Source organism: Martes martes (assembly GCF_963455335.1).
Source record: "Martes martes genome assembly, chromosome: 7".
Lineage (NCBI taxonomy): Eukaryota > Metazoa > Chordata > Mammalia > Carnivora > Mustelidae > Martes > Martes martes.
The window spans coordinates 66,809,084-66,825,912 of NC_137894.1; the positions used below are offsets into that span (position 1 = coordinate 66,809,084).

General features: G+C 38.2%; 1 protein-coding gene across 1 annotated transcript in view; it reads right to left on the bottom strand.

Annotated features, from left to right (window-relative positions):
* Positions 1 to 16,829, bottom strand: part of FBN1 (fibrillin 1) — a gene marked incomplete at its 5' end in the record, with an annotated part of 228,567 nt that overhangs the window by 82,202 nt on the left and 129,536 nt on the right. The window contains 7 exons of the mRNA XM_080809914.1: positions 1,316 to 1,441; positions 3,257 to 3,310; positions 7,111 to 7,263; positions 8,329 to 8,451; positions 11,613 to 11,735; positions 13,603 to 13,728; positions 16,616 to 16,735. Coding sequence (XP_080666040.1) covers positions 1,316 to 1,441; positions 3,257 to 3,310; positions 7,111 to 7,263; positions 8,329 to 8,451; positions 11,613 to 11,735; positions 13,603 to 13,728; positions 16,616 to 16,735 — 825 coding nt within the window. The remainder of the gene's footprint in view (positions 1 to 1,315; positions 1,442 to 3,256; positions 3,311 to 7,110; positions 7,264 to 8,328; positions 8,452 to 11,612; positions 11,736 to 13,602; positions 13,729 to 16,615; positions 16,736 to 16,829) is intronic.

Sequence of the window (16,829 nt, forward strand, 5' to 3'; positions counted from 1 at the left end):
ATGTCAGAAGGATCTGGAACCTTAAAGTGATGAATTGATGATTAAGATAAAAAATAGCCACTCCCTGGAGCGCTATGGCTGTGGTGTATCTTTGATTGCTCACTTCCTATCTCTAAACATAATTTGGAATTGAACATTCTTCTGACCTGGTGATAATTACTCCCACTTTGGAGTATGCACTAATGCACTGAAGAAAGAATCCCTACTGCCCCCCAAACTCTCCCTTTTGCTTCAGATGGGGGTGATTTGGGGACGAAGCTAAAACATCTTTGTGTCTTTCTGGGCCTGTTCAGATAAATGATGATTTTTGCCGAAGAGAAGAGGCTCTTACAGAAAAATGAAATAGTAAAACTTGTTTTGAGTTTGATGTAGTTTGAAAATACCATGTGTAGTCAAATCACAACTGTACCCCCCCAAAATGAAGCCTTAAAATTAAGGGTGTGAGAGAGGAAGAATTCATTTCTCAGAAGTCAGTATGTCACTGCACTATTGAATGGCCAGTACGTTTCAGCAAATACTAGTCTAGGCAACTGGAGAAAGTTGAAAAAAAAAATAATGGTGCCCATGTTGACCATTTTATTACCAAAGTTTTTTTTTTAGCTACTGGCTGGTACTTTCATTAAGGTTTGTTAAAGTATCAAATATGGTGTTTGCTTGGGGCACCTGGGTTAACCTGGTTAAGAGTCTGGTTAAGAGTCTCTTAACCTGGTTAAGAGTCTGCCTTTGGCTCAGATCATGATCCCAGGATCCTGGGACAGAGCCCTGCTTCTTGGTCTTAGGGCTTCCCATTCAGTGGGGAGTCTGCTTCGCCATCTCCCTCTGTGTCCCCTCCCCTACTCATGCTTGCTCTCTCTCATGCTCTCTCAAATAAATGAATAAAATCTTTTTAAAAAATATGGTGTTTGCTAAACTTAACAGAGAGCAGTTCTTACTGAAAATAAGCTGGGTTTTCTTTGATGAAATCTAGTAAGTGGTTGGGAGAAGAGTTGCTTCTCTTGGTAAAAATAGGGATGCCTTTGTAGACATATGAGAACAGTTCACAATCTGTGTTTCATACATCTAAGGAGCCTCTCCCTTTTGGAGTGAACATGACACTTGAGTACTTATAAATGATCAGGATTCAGGTATGTAACTTTTTTTTTTTCAGGTATGTAACTTTTAGTTAATTAAGACATGTATGTGCCATGCTGACATCCAAAGGGAAGGCTGTGCATTTGCCCAGTCCTTTAAGCTATGCAAAAGCAGTTTCCCCCAAGCAACAAAGAAAGAATGCATGATGCATGAGATGTCTTAGGAAACAGGTGAGACTTCTTACCAACACAGTTTTTCCCAGATGAATCCACTTCATATCCTGAATTGCATATGCATTTGTAGGTCCCACGGAGATTTTCACAAATTCCATTTGGACAGATGTCTGGATCTAATGCACATTCATTTATATCTGCACCACAAGAAAAAAAGTTCAGTATCAGTAACATTCTAAAGGAAAGGTCAAAGAATTATTTAAAAAAATAACATTATAGGAAATGTAACAACTTTAGGACCTTGTAAAAACAAAGATTCACTTAGACGAGAAAGCTTGATCACTGTTTCTTACTACAAGAGGGGGAGACAAACCATGAGAGACTGTGGACTCCGAGAAAAAAAAAAATGAGGGTTTTAGAGGGGAGGGGGATGGGTTAGCCAGGTGATGGGTATTAAGGAAGGCACAGATTGCATGCCCCACCGGGTATTACACGTAAACAATGAATCTTGGAACACTACATCAAAAACCAATGATGTATTGTATGGTGACTAACATAACACAATTAAAAAAAAAAAAGATGTTCTGATTCAAATCTTTCCATCAGTCCTTGAGAAGAATTTGGCATTTGAGTTGGAACTACAAGATTACCAGGCTGAAGGAGAATCCCTGGTCTTTTGGCTCAAATATCAAGATGGGAAAGTGGATCACCACAGAGCCCCAGTCCCTACAACTGGTCTCCCTGCCACCAGCCCATCCCTCATCAGTGTACCTTCCACAGTGCCATCAGAGTTATCTTAAAAACAGGTTGACTGTGTCATTCTCATGGTTCAAACTTCTGTAGTTTCAAAAATATCTTCAAGATTAAATTAAAATATGAACTTTAAATTTACTTTAAATTTCTATTTAATTTTATTTATTTTAAATTTCTCATTATTTTACTTTATTTCCTTTACTTTAAATTGACTATTTAAATTTCTCATTCTTCCATGAACATACAATGCTCTTTTGCTCTGTGTTGTGAAAGTCTGGAGCTAGGTCTATTCATTGGTCCAAAGCCCATTCAAACACCACCTGGTCTGGAAAATCCTCTGCTGCCCAGCCCAGAGGAGGCTGGGTCCTCTCTCTTCTGTGCGCCCACAGACTGAGGAGAGCTCTATAGTCAGGGGTGATATAGAATGGCAATCAGTGAATGGCTAGTCTTAAATCTTCTATAAGTCAGGGTTGATATGCTTTTCCTTCTCTGAGTCCCTATCACAACTTTATTTATTCTCCACTAACTCTTTATTTGTTATAAATTAACTCCCAAATATCTCCTCTTCACCTTCATCCACACACAATGATGAAGTTAATCATGAGAATGAATTCCATCTACTTTTTTTTCAGAACTCTCCTGTAATCGAATCATTTAGTTTTGTATTTATAAAATAATCCCTTCATCTTTCCTGTCACTTATTTTTACACTTGTTCCAATTCTCCCTTTTAACTTTAATTCTTTTATGGTCCTGATATTTCTCTAGCTCTAAGCTCTATGCTTAAATATTTCATTCTCTTCCAACTCAGTTAATTGCTATCACTGCTTGCTACAAAATATAAGAGAGCTCTCTGTATCATCTTATCTTGACTGAACACTCGAGAGTCAATAAATCATTCAATATGTGAATGGATAACAATTCAGTAACCCTGAACTGTACTTGATCGTGGAAGAGCCAGATGAGGACCAGACTGCCTCTTCTCGTGAATGAGAGACTACAGTCATTGTATCCCTCCATCGAGCACCTTGGGAGAGCGCCCACCCCTTCAGTACCAAGTCTCACACCCAAACCCAGCAATCCCAGGATGCAGTGGGCCATAGCTGCTCTGCTCCTGGGGACTTCTAGGGGTCCCAGCTACACACGCAGCCATGGCCAGAGAAGGGGTCAGACCTCCTCAGTCTGGTGGAAACCCACAGGAAGGCCTAGCGGTGCAGCTTCTGCACATGCTAAAGGAAGTGACTTTCAAACAAGTGCTTACCACTGCCTGCGGACGTCATTCCTGGCCCACTGCTGCAGAGCGCCTGATACTCCGCTGCAAGAAATTAACAGATAGTCAATGATTCCCTTGTTTGCCAAACAGGTCGATCCTCTACTTGGCTTTGCACACACCATTTCCTCCTAAGTGAGTGGAACTGAAATAAAGTGGTAACAGAAAAGGAGGCATCTCCCAAGGGAGTCCCTGGTACACCCGGCTCCCATTTTAAAGGCTTGCATCACTGTGGAAAATGACTTGGAAGGACACAGGCAAGTTATAGCGATTCCTTGTGCAAAGCGGTTTCGGAAAAGGTGTTTTTCCTACAATTTGATTTTATTCAGCAGGGAACACTTTACACTTACAGTGAAATGTGCCTGTTAAAATGTGGTTTCTTAACTGTTAATAAAACTTTCTCCCACCGTCTTGGGAATAATTTTGTTTCTTAGTGTGAACTGTTTTTCTTTTCATTTAATATAATCAAGTTCTTAACATTTTCTCATTTCTCCCTGCAAATTCTCTAGCCTCCACTCAGAAGAAAAACAGAAGTATCTCCACTTGCATTTAAGTGGATTTTTAAAGTTCATTTTCATCGGGATACTAGATTCATTCTATATGATAAATCCATAGGCAAAGTATTGCATAATGTTAAAACTGAGATCTTACTAAGAAATTGAGGTATACAGAATATGTTCCCAATCAGATTTCTATTTCCTAAAACTGATGCAATGTTTCACATACAATTCCAACAAGATTTAGATGAACATAAGAGTGGATGATGATAATGGAGAACTAACTGGAATCACACTTTATCCAAGGAAAACAAACTAAAGTGTCCTCTTAGTTGCCCACAGTTTCCGGCAACCATAGAGTCCCATGGTCAAATGCAAAGCATTTGTGCTTAAGTGGCAGGGGAACTGGATATTGGGATAGGCTTTTTTATCAAGGCCAACCACACCTCACTGTGGAAGCAATTAGCTCTTATACTTCTGCATGCTAGAAAATTGTATTCCTGGTGACAGTGGAGGCAAAGGAGTTACACTGATTTAAAAAAAAAAAAAAAGGAAGGTTGAATCCCTCAGAACCTCTGCCTTTGTGCAAATGTAAATTTGAGAAAAGTGGTGAAATTCCTTAATTTTTAAATCCTGCTAAATGAGACCAAAAAAAGAACAATTGGGAAAGGGGTTGCCTTCGCATGTTTGAAAGCCTGGGATTAGAAGCAAAAAGAAATGCATTGTCACTATTCTCTCACACCAGCAATTAATTAAAACACTTCTGAAATACTGTTAAGTAACAAAATAGAGAAAGAAATATCATGCCAGTTTTGCAAAAAGCAGTTTTACAGTCAGTGCTAAATTAGTTGATGCCTGGCCTGAGTGGAAGGAAATTACTGTCACTGTTCTTTTCCATTTGGGTAGAATCTGGTCCTAGACTATCTTCTGCATATCAGCTCTCATCATTGGGCTGAATGCTGATGACAATGGTATTGGGAGCAAGCTCTTTCCCTCTGGTAGTTTCCCCTTCCCCTTCTGTTTCCCCTCTGTAAACTGGAGACAAGGATACTCAGCTCACATGACAGTTCTATGGATTTCACAAGAGAACACAGAAAGTGCTCAACACAGCTCCTTGCACAGCTCATGCATTTAATAAATGGTAGGTACTGGTGAGCTAATTCAGTGTTGTGCCACAGAAACACTGGTATGGGGACATACGAGAAAATTCCTAATACTTACACTTCAGTGGGTTTAACTGACTGATTCCTGCAAAGAGTAAATACTCAGCTGCTGGGGAGAAAGATCTTCATAGATATCTCACTTGGCTTCCTTCCAGAGCACAAAGACGGACTTTAGATGTGATGGGGTTGGAGTTTCTCATTAAATTGACTAAAGAAGGAATCTTCTGGATATTTTCAGTACCTCTTAAAATCTCCCCTGTCTCCTGAAATAAGGGATACTCTACACTTAGATCCTTCATGATCTGGCATTTTCATCTACCAGAGAGGAGAAGAAACCAAACGGAATGAAAGCATGTCCACAGGTGTACCTCTTCTGCGCAAGTGCATTCAAATACAGAACAGAGGCTAGTAGGGCTGGGCTTCAAATTTAACCCCCTTTCAACTTTACTGCTTAAAGAAATCTGGTCTCTTGTAAGTCATCCTTTTGTAAGATTCCTTCATTTTCTGAGGTATTGGAAGAATTCTTTGGAGATATACTTGGTCCAGAGGAAAATGTAAAAACAAAGACCTCTATGCACCAAGGGTCCTAGATTCTAACTTTTGGTTCTTCCACTTACTGAAGATGTAAACAAATCATCTCCACTCTTGGGAACCAGTTTTCATAATACTCCTCCATCTGATAAATTCAAAGTATGTAAGAAAAGTACTTTGAAAAGTTAAAGTAACATACAAAAGGACAGTATTGATAATATACAGCTATAAAGTAACATGGAGGCATCTTTGCTGGATAGGATTATATTAGATGTTATATAATTGAAGTATTGTTGTGAGCATGAATTGAACTGATTGGTAATCATATATAAAAGGGAAATTGGAGGGGGAGATGAACCATGAGAGACTATGGACTCTGAAAAACAATCTGAGAGTTTTGAAGGGGCAGGGGGTGGGAAGTTGGGGGAGCCTCGTGGTGGGTATTACGGAGGGCATGTATTGCATGGAGCACTCAGTGTGGTGCACAAACAATGAATTCTGTTACACAGAAAAGAAATTAAATTTAAAAAAATGGTAATTTGTAAAGTAATCAGCCATAATAAAGCTTTCTTCTTTAGCCTGCATCCCTCATTTCTTTTAAAGTCTTCCCTTTAACTTTATCTAACTTCTCATATTTTAATTTCTAACTCTCTAATTTCAAACATTATTGCTTTTAAAATAGCAAATGTTTAAAAATTGTGAGTTAATCTTTAATTGATTGTATCTAGGCCGGAAATGGACTAACTAGATCTGAGACGTCAATCAAACCAATCAGAACTACATGTTTTCAATATTAGATCTAACTTTATTTTAGAACACTGAAAGAAACTGCCAAGTTTCCAAATGCTGACAGTTTATTGCTTTAGTTTCAATTAATTATTTTTGCCTTACATATAGAAATAATTTACAACTGGAGAGGATGTTCTGGATTATCTAAGATGATTCATTTTGTAGATGAGAAAACTAAGGATCCCTTTTCCATATTATTCTATTTTATAACTGTTTACTATTATAAGCCATCCCAAATCCTTTTGAAAGGAGGTGAGCAAAATTCCTAAATAAACAAAATCCTACAACGAACTGAACCCCCCAGTTAAGTAATTTGCCTGCTGGTGGCCTGGAAGAATTCTGACTCACCAACTAGTTTTCTTTTCATTATGCCATGTCACTTCAAATTGAGAAAAATACTTTTCCCCCAAGGTTGAATAAAATCATTTAGGAGAAGCGCACCTCAATCAACATGAGGAATTTGAACAAAATTCACACGTGGCCTTTTGGAAAAAAGCTGGCAATAGTTAGGTAATCTGAAAATTATTTACTTTTACACTCTGTAAAATTCTGCTTTTATAATAGTTCCTGCAAAATGCAAACACTGTGAAACTACTTTAGAGAACAAGGCAAGTTACATGAACTCCAGACAGCATGAATATTATTAAGGCGGAGGAGTTGGGATGGGGGTTCCCAAATGTGCTGCCGATTCCCAATGACCACTGCGATTGGGTGAGGAATGTGTGATCAGACCCTGAGTAGCCCTGCCAAGACCCCAGGCGGGCATAGGATGTATCCAGAGAGCATATCATCATCCATAATTGCAAAGACTGCAGATGGAGGCAAGACACTGGCAGTCTGAGGGCATTCCCCTGACACCACATACCTGAATTCTGTGCAGGACATGGCTGGCAAGGTTCCCCGAATGCATATTCAGTGTTGGCACAACAGCATTCAGATTTAGTAACGGCACCAAACAAGGGTTTGACACACTGGCCTCTCTTGTATCCGCCATAGCATGTGCTCCGCATGTGTGTGTCTAAACGAGAAGATGCATCTGTCACCACACCATCACTTCAAACAGAAGAGAACTCCCCAGGTCAAAGTTGAAGCTGGCTTTATTTAGCCCCTATCCCTGTTCTAACTCACAGAAGATGCCTCTGGTCTTAGATTTCAACAGAAAAAGACAAACAAACAAACTGCATTCAGCTTCCAGGAACTGGAAACAATTGCCAGAGCCTTTCCATTTTCTAGACTACCATGGTTTATCCAACTGTGAGATTCTTAAGGGCTGAGATTCTGTCTCATTTATTTTTGTCTTCCCCAGACCTGTATAGAGCAGGCACTTGATACAAGTTAACTGAATAATGGATGAGCGGTAATGGATATTACCCTATGATAAAGAAGATCTTTCTTAAGCAGTGTGGCCTACTTCAAAGTAAACGTGCCATTATTGAATGTTTAAATTTGATGTACTTTGAAAAAGGAGGAGGTTAAATCTATAAAACGTTCACTGTACAGGTCTGTAGACATTGGTCTACCAAGTAGTGTTATCTTTACCACCAGGGAGCAGGTCTCCAACTATGCCCAACTCAAAGGTTTATTGACTACCTTTCTTGAAAATAATTTAGATAAAATTAATATCCATTTCTCAACAAATTTCAAACTTCTTATAAAGCCCAATAAAATTATTACATAAAGTTCTTCATCATCCATCTCCTCCTTTGCATTCTATTCTTCCCTTTGGACATTTAATTCCCTATTGAAAATGTTCACTATGAGATAATGAGCATACATACATAGGGCGATTTCAAAGACCATTGCGAACAAAGGAGACTTGGAGAAAATTGAGGACATCTACATTATTAGAAAAGTAAAGGGGGAAGAAGAGGTAGGGATTCCCCTGGTTTTCATTTATCTCAGCTCATCTTTCTCTCTTAGATTAATATCCAGTTCATGTAAGAAGAGAACTGATCTTGTTGGTTTGTTCCCCCACAAATATTCTGTCCTGTCTGTTATAGTAGAGTGCATTTGTTATTGGTGGGGTTTATGGGTCGACAGAGGGTGGATCTCTAGCATATGTCTAGTCATGGCTTTATCTTACCAACACACACACGTCCATCCAGACCAACGGCCAGTCCAGGAAAGCATTCACATCTGTAGGAGCCATCAGTGTTGACACAGCGCCCATTCATGCAGATCCCAGGTGTTTCACACTCATTAATATCTGTTGTGGGGAAAAGCACTTATTAAAAATGGAGTGACATTTATACGAAACCATGTTTACAGTTCTTTTACAACACTCGAAAATGGGGAAGATGAAAAGAATATGCAGCACCAACCATAAAAGCTCACTGAGATGCATTTCATTGTCCTTTGAGAGAAGGGTAGCAGAAATTGACATAAACTACATGAGCTTATTTTTTTTTTTAACCACAGAAAAAGCTATTTCAATCATATTCTCCTGAAATCTTTTTATCCAAAATAAGAATCACAAAAGCAAAAACAAAAGGAAAGTGACAGCTAACAGACAAAGGATCTTGTTGAACATTTCACATGGTGATTCTTACAGCGCTGTCAGAACTAGAAACCTAACTTGATAATAGACTGCAACTTTGACCTGTCCAGGAAGCGACTCCGTTTGGCATCCAACAATCAGACCAGTGTCCATTCCAATATCACTCATGTTTTAGTTCTCTGAGATGACTAGAATGGCATTAAGAGACAGAGAAATGAAACCCTGATGGAACACCATAGAAAAGAAATGGAAAATGAATATAGGAGATTTTGATGACCATTTCCAGCCAACAACAGCACTGTAAGCAATTGGAACCCAGCAAAGAAATATCTTTCTTAAGTATTACAGATATTTTTTAGTATCATATGTATATACTTAGGGAGGTCTGGTAAAAGACTTTATTGGGCACATACTAATAATAAGAAAGATTTTTTTTCGCCTGGGTGGCTCAGTGGGTTAAAACCTCTGCCTTCGGCTCGGGTCATGATCCCAGAATCCTGGGATCAAGCCCTGCATCCGGCTCTCTGCTCAGCAGGGAGCCTGCTTCCTCCTCTCTCTCTCTGCCTGCCTCTCTGTCTACTTGTGATCTCTGTCAAATAAATAAATAAAATCTTTTAAAAAAGTAATATGGGGAAATAGAAATGGTACCAAAATTGTGTTTGGAAAACATATAACACTTAGAAGCAAGTTATTTTATTTTATTTTATTTTAAGCAAGTCATTTTATAACAACTCCTTTTATAATATATAACTAGTATATGTAACTATTTCCTTTCTACTGACCTTAAAAAGGCAAATTGAAACTGAAACACCTCTAGATTTTACTTAGCTTGTGTTATTTGGCACAAGATATATTCAGATGGTCCAAGATACCATGTACAGATTGTATTTTAAAACAGCAGTTATATTTAAATACATGAACTCAAATTGGTTCAGTAATTCAGGTCATCTTTTCGTTCATCTTGAGACCTACAGTAAAACAGTGACAACTGTAGCCTGGAAAGGGACACACAGGCTTTTTAATGGGGACAGAGATACAACATAGATCTAGAGGGCATGATTCAATGTGAGTGGTCAGGGAGGCCACGCTGGTCATCAGATTAGTTAACTATAGGGATTAAATTTGCATTGTTTATTCTAGCTTTGAACAGTCACATCTTTGTGGTCTCAGAACTAAGTACTCAGAGCTAAGAGAAAATCTTAACTAATGATGTCAAGAGAAAAGCTACAGAAAAGAAGAAATTCAGCACACAAGAAATTTTTTTCTTTATTCTTAATATAATGTGTGTATTCCATCTTTTTTACCCGTTGCGAAGAGTTACAAAACCTAGTTTCATCTACGAGGTCATAATGTCATATGAGATAATTACATCAGTATTATCTATTGGTCATACTCAATGCTGAGAGGGTGTGACCTGGGTCACCAGCAGCCTATAGGCACTGAAAGTAATCTCGGCATGCCCTGTGGATAGGCAAGGGGAGAATGTGTTCTTGCAAAAGGTCTGTGCACAAAGGAGCTTTCACATTTCCTTCTGTTATTTTGTTTGGAAGCCTAATTCCAAATATTCCAGCAATCATTCCCTTCCCCTTTCTTTTTACTTGTGCAGCACTCAATCTTCACAATTTGGCACTTTGTTGTATTCTGTTTTACGTTGTAGAATATTTCCTTGTGTTAATCTTGTCTTCCAAACAATAAGCTCCTCCCAGCACAGGGCTCAAAAGTACAGAAACTTATTTCTTAGTTCAACTTTAAAAAACTCAAATGTTTTCTCTTGCTATGAAGACAGATTTGCACAATATTAAGAGCCACTGATGTGAAGGTCATGGAGAATGTAGGTAAACAACCAAGGGATAGAAGCTCTTTCAAGCCTAGAGAAAAATGCACATCTTGCCAATGACTTACTACAAGGCTTTCTTCCACGGTACCTTTACCGAAACTGTCTACCACGGGCACCTGGAGAAGAGGTATCATAGGAATTTATTCTGTTTTCTTAATCCTGAATAGCTTAACACTCTGCCCTTCCCCATCTGCAATGATGAGCAGAAGGCTTTTGAGTGCAGTATTTTAGCAGATTTCCTGGACCTGTTTTAGAAACAAGGTTCCTTGAGAAGTATGGTTTCAACTTAAGTCTTGGACCCAAGGGCAATAATCTCTCATCCCTGACTACATAAGGCAAGAGACACAAACACAAATTTAACTCAATAACTCTTCTTAGAACTCCAATTTTCAACAGCACAAATAAATATCTTCATATTTGTTTCAATACCCGGAGCAGTACAGTTATTTCAAAAGCTACCAAGCTAAACAATGGCTCTTAGTTAATTTCTTCTGCTTAATTCTATTTCCCTTCATGCTTATGTGACTCGATAATACCTAAATAAATTGTCTATGAAAAACTTCCTCTGTCTTAAGATATGTGGAGGAAATTATGGGGAAGAGATCCCTGCAATAAGCATCTAGAATATTTTGTCCAGGTGGAGAAGTAAGAGGTAGCAAACAACAGCCATCAAAAGACCTAACTACCATTATCCCCCAAATATAAGGAAGAGGAAGAATTCAGCTTCTTTAAAAAGATGCTCACATTTGTTGGTGGACCAACTGTTAATTTAGCTTCTCATTCATTTGCTACATAGTCTTTCAGGTGCCTTTAGAAGAGGCAAACACCCTTTCTGAAGTCAGAACAGCCTCTTGAGCATAAGCCATAGCTCTCTGGATGGCTGGACTTAAGAAGGAGGTCCAGTCGGGTTTCCTAAACCAAACTAGGAGGACTTTAAATGCAGAGAATCAATAGGGAAAAGTGGTATCTCTAAGAAGTATAGAATGGGAAAAAAGCAGGGGAAGAATATGGCTTCGAGTTTTATAGCACAAACCTTTGCAGTAACGTCCATCTGATGCCAGCTGAAATCCAGGTTTGCAAATACATTTAAAACTGCCATCTTCATTGATACACATTCCATTAAGGCACATGTTCCTTATGCTGCATTCGTCCATATCTGAAAAATACAAAAAGATATGTTCTCTTATGACCAGAAGAGTAAGCTTACTGGGGAATCCAACCTGAATGAATATAATTCTTTTTCTTCACATTTCTTCTGTTTTTTTTTTTTTATTATTATTATAGTCTAAGGCTAATTGTCTTCCAAATTATAGCATTTAAGAAGAAGGGACATATAAAATACCTATTCTTAAGTTCTCAATTTTTGACATGTACATGCAAACTATGGCTAAATTTATTTTATGACATACTGTATATATGCTGCATGTATACATATATACACATATGTGTGTATAGATATGAAATTCATATATAATCGTATATACACATTTTGCATGTGCGCACATGTTTGTGTGTATGAAATTTGTCTCAGTGGAAGCTACCAGGACTAGTTTTTAAAAACAGCAGAGTACAAAGTGACAAGTGTGTTAACAGCCTGATGGTTATATTTGCTTCACTGATATTACCTCCAATGCACTGCAAAATAAAGTCAAAAATCAAAACTAAGAAAGAAGGAACTTAAAATGTACTTAGGCCATGTCCTGATTCTTTATAAAGTAGAAACCAGAAGACAGTTTGCAGTTTGAAGCATTTTAAATAGGGGTAGGAAGAACTGTATTTTTAAAATGCAAGACTTGGCTATGGAGTATAGCCCTGTTAGCTAACCTTTAGGATTCCCTGATCATAGGGTTATTTCTTTAAATTCATCAATACGTTATTTTATTTGATACTACAGCTCTCTTGGAGGTATTTGCTCTTCTAGACATGGTGTGTTTTCACTTACAGGCTTTAGTCAGACCAATGTAATTTATGATTTTTTTTCTTTTTTTAAACAGTATTCTATCCCAACTGAGAATTCTGGCATTAAGTCTTTGAATTGAATCACTGATAATATTCTGCCAAAAATGTTTCTAAGAACAATTTTGAAATTCTTTTAACGTATGAATAGATTCTTGGGATCTTTCCCAAAGACGTTGGGAAAGACGATAAGAAGCATTCTTCATTTTTTGCTAAAGGTCTAAGAAGTGGAAACTCATCAATAATGGTGATATTTTCAATTCAGGAAAAAATGGCCAGAGAAAAAGACAAAATGTTTGAAACAGCCCAATTCAAAATGAGGTGATTAATTCAAGAGGCAAGACGGCTGCTTCTCAATTGTCAATGTCTCAAACAAATTTTACATGGTCAGATACTCAGCAGTGCTTTCTTACTAGACAGACACTTTAAACAGAAGAACTATAAATGTAAAAAAAAATATATGGCACATGTCAACTATAGTTCAGTTAAAAATTTGAAAAAGAAATACAGGAGATTAGGTGTGTCCCATTAAAAAAAAAAACACCACATACAAATTCTAGTGGTATAAAATTAGGAAGTAGTGATCTATGTTTATAGAAGTTTCATCATCACCCGGGATCTTTAAAGGACAAGCTCTCCTCATATATCTGAAATGTGATTTGACTCACAGAAATATAATTAAAGGTGTGAAAATTGTTGCAAAGTATGCTTGTCTCCCCTGTAACAATATGTGAAATATATGTTACTTTGACCTTTCACTGGATGTTTGACTTGGTCTTATTAAAGACTTCTTTTTTTAAGGATTTTATTTATTTATTTGTCAGAGAGAGAGAGCACAAACAGGGGGAGCGGCAGGCAGAGAGAGAAGCAGACTCCCTGATAAGCAAGGAGCCCTATGTGGGACTCAATCCCAGGATCCTGGGATCCCGACCTGAGCCAAAGGCAGAGGCTTAACTAAACAAGCCACCCAGGCTTCTCTTGTTAAAGACTTCTGGGATTGAAACCACGATGGAAGACAGGGATGAATATTATCCTCCTGCCCTGACTGCCATCTTGCTCTCACTTACCTTCACAGTTCTTCCCGTCTCGTGTCACGTGAAAGCCCGCGTTACACACACAGTGGAAACTGCCATCTGTGTTGATGCAGCGTCCATTATTGCAGATACGGCCATTCTGTAAACATTCATCGATGTCTACAATTAAAGTTAAAACAGAAGAAATAGCTTTACTTGGTGGGTTTACAATTATTTTATTCCTCCCTCCCTCCATCTCCAAACCCATGACGGTAGTCTCAGGGTTTAATTACTAAATATTCTTCAACATAAACACGATACCCAATAATGTGAGATTTTAGATGACTAACTAGAGTTTGCAAAACATAAAAAGAATGCCAATATAAGAGTACTTGATCTAACTCTAATTTCTAATAAGACCCCTTAAATCTCAATTGTATACACAAAACAGATTCCTCTTCATTTTCCTAGCTGATTTAATGAGCCAGTATATATCATTATTTATATTAAACTTTGGCTGGCATCTTTCAACACATGCTCGAAAAGGCAGATCTCATAGCTACATCAGAACAATAAAACAAAAATCCTATTAAAAAATTTTAATTCCATCTGAAAACCAGAAATCCCATGAAATGTTTACCTTCCTTATGGCAGTTCTGGTCCAACTACAGTTTTATTGTTTATATAGCCTTAGTTTCTTTTATAACTTCATAAGTAGTCTATCTACCAAATAAAATATGGGGGTGTTTCTCCTTCTTTCTGTTGTGTTTAATATTATGCCAAAGTAAACAACAGAGCTTGCTATGGAAGTGTTAAAAAAGGACAATCACTCAAATAACCAGTATCTGATCCCTCATTTAAAGATCAATGATTAACTCAAACTGGACCACATGGTACCCTGGATTATCTGTTCAGCTAGATACCTGGATGAACACCAAAGAGGATGAATACATGCTGCCTCATCTACATAGCATAGAATCTTCGCCAGAGCCTATTCCCCAGAAGACAGAGACCAGGGAACCACGCAGCCGTGCCTGGGGGCAGAGCTATCTGTGCAGAGCTGAGGCCACATGGGCCTGAGTACAAGCACCCAAAACATCCTCTGGACGACAAGAATGTGCATTCATGGCACATTGGTTACTCTGTCTACCCTGCGTCTGCACGGTGTCTTGTGGTTGACCCTCAGACGCACTTTCTTTCTGGGCAGATCCAGCAGTGGTTTCCACACGAGTCATTGGACTAGCTGAGGCAGTCTGGGCTTTTCTTCTGTCTGATCTTTGTGCCAATAACCTACGCTCTTTTTCTCTCTCATTTATTTCTTAATCCTTGCAAAAATCTGACTTGCTCCACACTCCAAAAAATAGTAAAAGCCACATACTCTTGAGCAGAATTTTTTTCTTTAGGATTCTATAATCTTTTGAGGCCCGAGCATAAAATAAACAATATAAAGAGTTGAGCATTTTCTCTCCTCACTAATTTCAGAGCCCCATCAGTCTGCCCGCGGCCTCACAAGACCAGTTGGAAGCTTGCCATTCAAAGTTCTCTACTGTGTTTCTCTCTGTATCTTCTGTCCCCTTCTCTTCAGCCTGTCATGTACTTCTCCTCAGCTAAGGAAACAGTCTTTCTGTTTTGTGGCCACTTTCATCTTCCCCAAAATATGAATATGTCATCAACTCCTTATGTTGGAGATAAGCTTAGCACTAGCTCTTGAAGACGATCATATTTGAGGCTTTTAGGTAATCCTTGGTCTCCAACAAATGAAGTCTCCGAGTGATAACACCACCACTCTTCTATACTGGCTGGCCCTCGCCCCTGCTGAGTATTCAATAATCTTTTCTATTTGCTTATTTAATAGTGCAGAATTCTAGACATTGGTGTCCATTTATTCTCTACTACTTCAAAATGCCTAATATACCATACATGCTAATTATTGTAAACAATAGTTACAATATTAACAATGTTCTAAACTCAATGAAACATTCAAACTATATTTATATTCAGTAAGTAGGCCATTAATAGAAATATTAGCAAGTTGACATACAGCTCAACACTGCCATTTATAGGTAATGGGTAATGTACTAAAATAGACCAATGGCAAAAAGATCTCTAAGCCAGAACCACACTCAAAGCCTCTGCAACCAGTCACTGAAAAAAGTAAAAACTGTATGTCTTCAACTCGCATCAAGAACTTTCACCAAAAAAAAAAAAAAAAAAAAAAAAAGACAAATAAAATTAACTCCTGTCAATAGCTGACAATTTTTTTTAAGTGATACAAACCTTTCAACCTTTTCTTGTATTTAATTTTAACACAAAAGTCTCTTGCTTTTATCTGGCTTTACTGAATCAGGGAAATACCTCATTTTGTGCCAAACTTATGGAGACATAGGTATTTTAGCTCCCTGAGGGTTAAAAGTACATTTTACTTATCTCTGTCCCAGAAACTTAGTGTATCAGTCATCTGATAAAAAGCATATAGGATGGTGTAATAAATTACTAAACCCATAGAGAAAGTTTTGTGAGCAAACTTTTAGAGTGATGCTTCTCATACTTCAGTATGCTTATGGATCCCTGGGGGGATCTTGCTCAAATACTGAGTGTGATTTAGTGGGTCTGGGGTTGGATCTGAGATTCCACATTTCCCATCAGCTCCCAGGTGATGTTGTTGTGACCACCAGGACTCCTTCTTTCCCCTACAGACCTTTCCATTAAGAAATCAACTCAATGCAATGTCACCTGAAACTTTCCTCAGTTTCTGTGTCAACAAGGGATAACCTCATTCCCTAGCTCTCAGATTAAAAATTAAGAGCAAGAGTGATGAGGCAAAAAGTAGTAAAAATAAGATATTCCCATAAGAACAGGAGCATCTTTTAAAATGATTTGCATGTCTGCCGGATTTTATGACGCTGTTCTTCGGAGTGACAATATCTGAAATTAAGTGCAAAAAGCAACAAGGGTCTATCAGCCTCTCCTGGCAAAGGTTATTCAAACTCTATAAATTCCTTCAAAGCAAACTTCTTCCTCAGCATGTATGTCCCCTTGCTTGGCATCTCCCGAGCTAGGACCGTACCTCGGCATTCTGTCCGGGTGAGCGTGCTCTGGTAGCCGGGGCGGCACTGGCAGGTGTACGAGCCCTGGTTATTAATACACTCTCCACCAGCGCAAGGGTTTTTCTCACACTCATCAACATCTGCAAAACACAGTATATTCTAGTAAGAAGTTAGACAGCAATAACTCATAACTTAAAGAGCATTTTATTGGCCTCCTTCACATGTTAAAACACT